Source organism: Acanthisitta chloris, unplaced genomic scaffold, assembly GCF_000695815.1.
Source record: "Acanthisitta chloris isolate BGI_N310 unplaced genomic scaffold, ASM69581v1 scaffold7855, whole genome shotgun sequence".
NCBI lineage: Eukaryota > Metazoa > Chordata > Aves > Passeriformes > Acanthisittidae > Acanthisitta > Acanthisitta chloris.
In genome coordinates, this window is record NW_008673126.1 from 44,644 (window position 1) to 46,067 (window position 1,424).

The 1,424-nt window shown below is 46.6% G+C and overlaps 1 protein-coding gene across 2 annotated transcripts in view; it reads left to right on the forward strand.

The window, feature by feature from the left end:
* Positions 1–367, forward strand: part of PRR5L (proline rich 5 like) — a 31,098-nt gene extending 30,731 nt beyond the window's left edge. Inside the window, exon 8 of one of the 2 annotated variants that reach the window (XM_009074792.1) lies at positions 8–367. In XM_009074792.1, the coding sequence (XP_009073040.1) occupies positions 8–367 (360 nt within the window). Of the gene's footprint in view, position 1 lies in introns of both variants that reach the window. The other variant, XM_009074793.1, reaches the window with a different exon arrangement.
* Positions 368–1,424: the final 1,057 nt, after the last annotated feature.

Genomic DNA, 1,424 nt, shown 5'->3' on the forward strand with positions numbered 1-1,424 from the left:
TCCTAAGCCTGACGTACTGAACTATTCATCTCACGCGGTGACGAGTCGGCAGCCCAGCGAGATGGCCCTGACCCCACTGACAGAGCAGGAGGGTGAGGCTTACCTGGAGAAATGTGGTAGCATCCGTCGCCACACCGTTGCCAACGCTCACTCTGATATCCAGCTCCTGGCCATGGCCTCCATGATGCACACAGGAATGGTCATTGAGGAGTCAGACAGTACGGACAAATGCCTCCTCCTGCAGCCCAACTGTTTTAGCCCCAGGCAGTGCTCCAGTGAGCCCAGTATTGCTGATGGGCCAGAGGGAGTTGTGCCAGCAGCAAATAGACAGGACTCTGAAGAGCTGAACTGCACGTCGGTCAGCTAGAAGAAGTCTGAGAACTGTGTGCACTAAGCTGGACAAAGTGTTGTGTCATCCCTGCTGGGAAAAAAAGAGAAATATTTGAATTTTGCTTATGCCATTGAAATGGCCTTGAGGGTTCTCATGTCTCTCTAGATTTGTTTTTTACCAGTCTGGGATCATTGTTGATGGAGGTACCAGGCTGCTCTCAAATGACCACTGAGGGCTGCAAAGGTTTTGCTGTTGAACAGTGAGGTCTCCCTTCTGTAAGCTTTTCTTCCACTACTAGTAAAAACCCTTCAGGATCAGATTTCCTTCTGGTTTTTTGGTATGATACAAATTGACCTCTTTCTGCTCTCCATCTTTTCCAGTGTTGTGCTGCTTGTTTGCTCTTCGTTCCTGCAGAAGAATCTTCTGTGCTTAATGTTCTCTTTGCTTCTGGTGCTAGTGTGGTGAACGCCAAGGACTGCATATTTCTCTTTTAAAGTTGAACTCAGGGATGAAACCATTTGCATCCTGCAGAAAGGTCTGCTAAGGTGGCTTGTGAGAGAAGGAGATCCTTCACTTTGCCTCCCATGGGCATGGATGAAAAGTCCAAATCAGAATAGATTAGACTTCCTTTTTTGCCGAGACCTGAGGAGAATTGAGCGTACATGGAGTCCAAGCCGAGTACTTTGTATGTACTTTATTTGGCTCTTGTCATATCTTGAGGGTTGTGGTATAAACTGGGTGGGTATAAACAGGGTTGGGTGTGTAAATTGGGTGCAAAATATAATCCCAAGCATCTTGGCATTTGGTGTTAATTGCTCTCAAAATTATGATGCTGCTAAGGCTACAATGAAAAGAGCAAACTAAATGGATTCCTTTGGGAAGGAGATACTGGGCAGAGTCTGCACTTGTGCAGGAGACATAAAGGTGCTTTTCAGCACTGGGCCATTGTCACTCCAGACCAGGAGGTGATGAACAGGATTTCATCCTTGGGCTAACCTGGTACTTTTAGCAATTGCAGGTTTCATGAGACCAAAGATAAACAGTGGGATGCAGAAAGGAATCCTGTCTCAGTAGTGTATTCATGAAGTGCTCC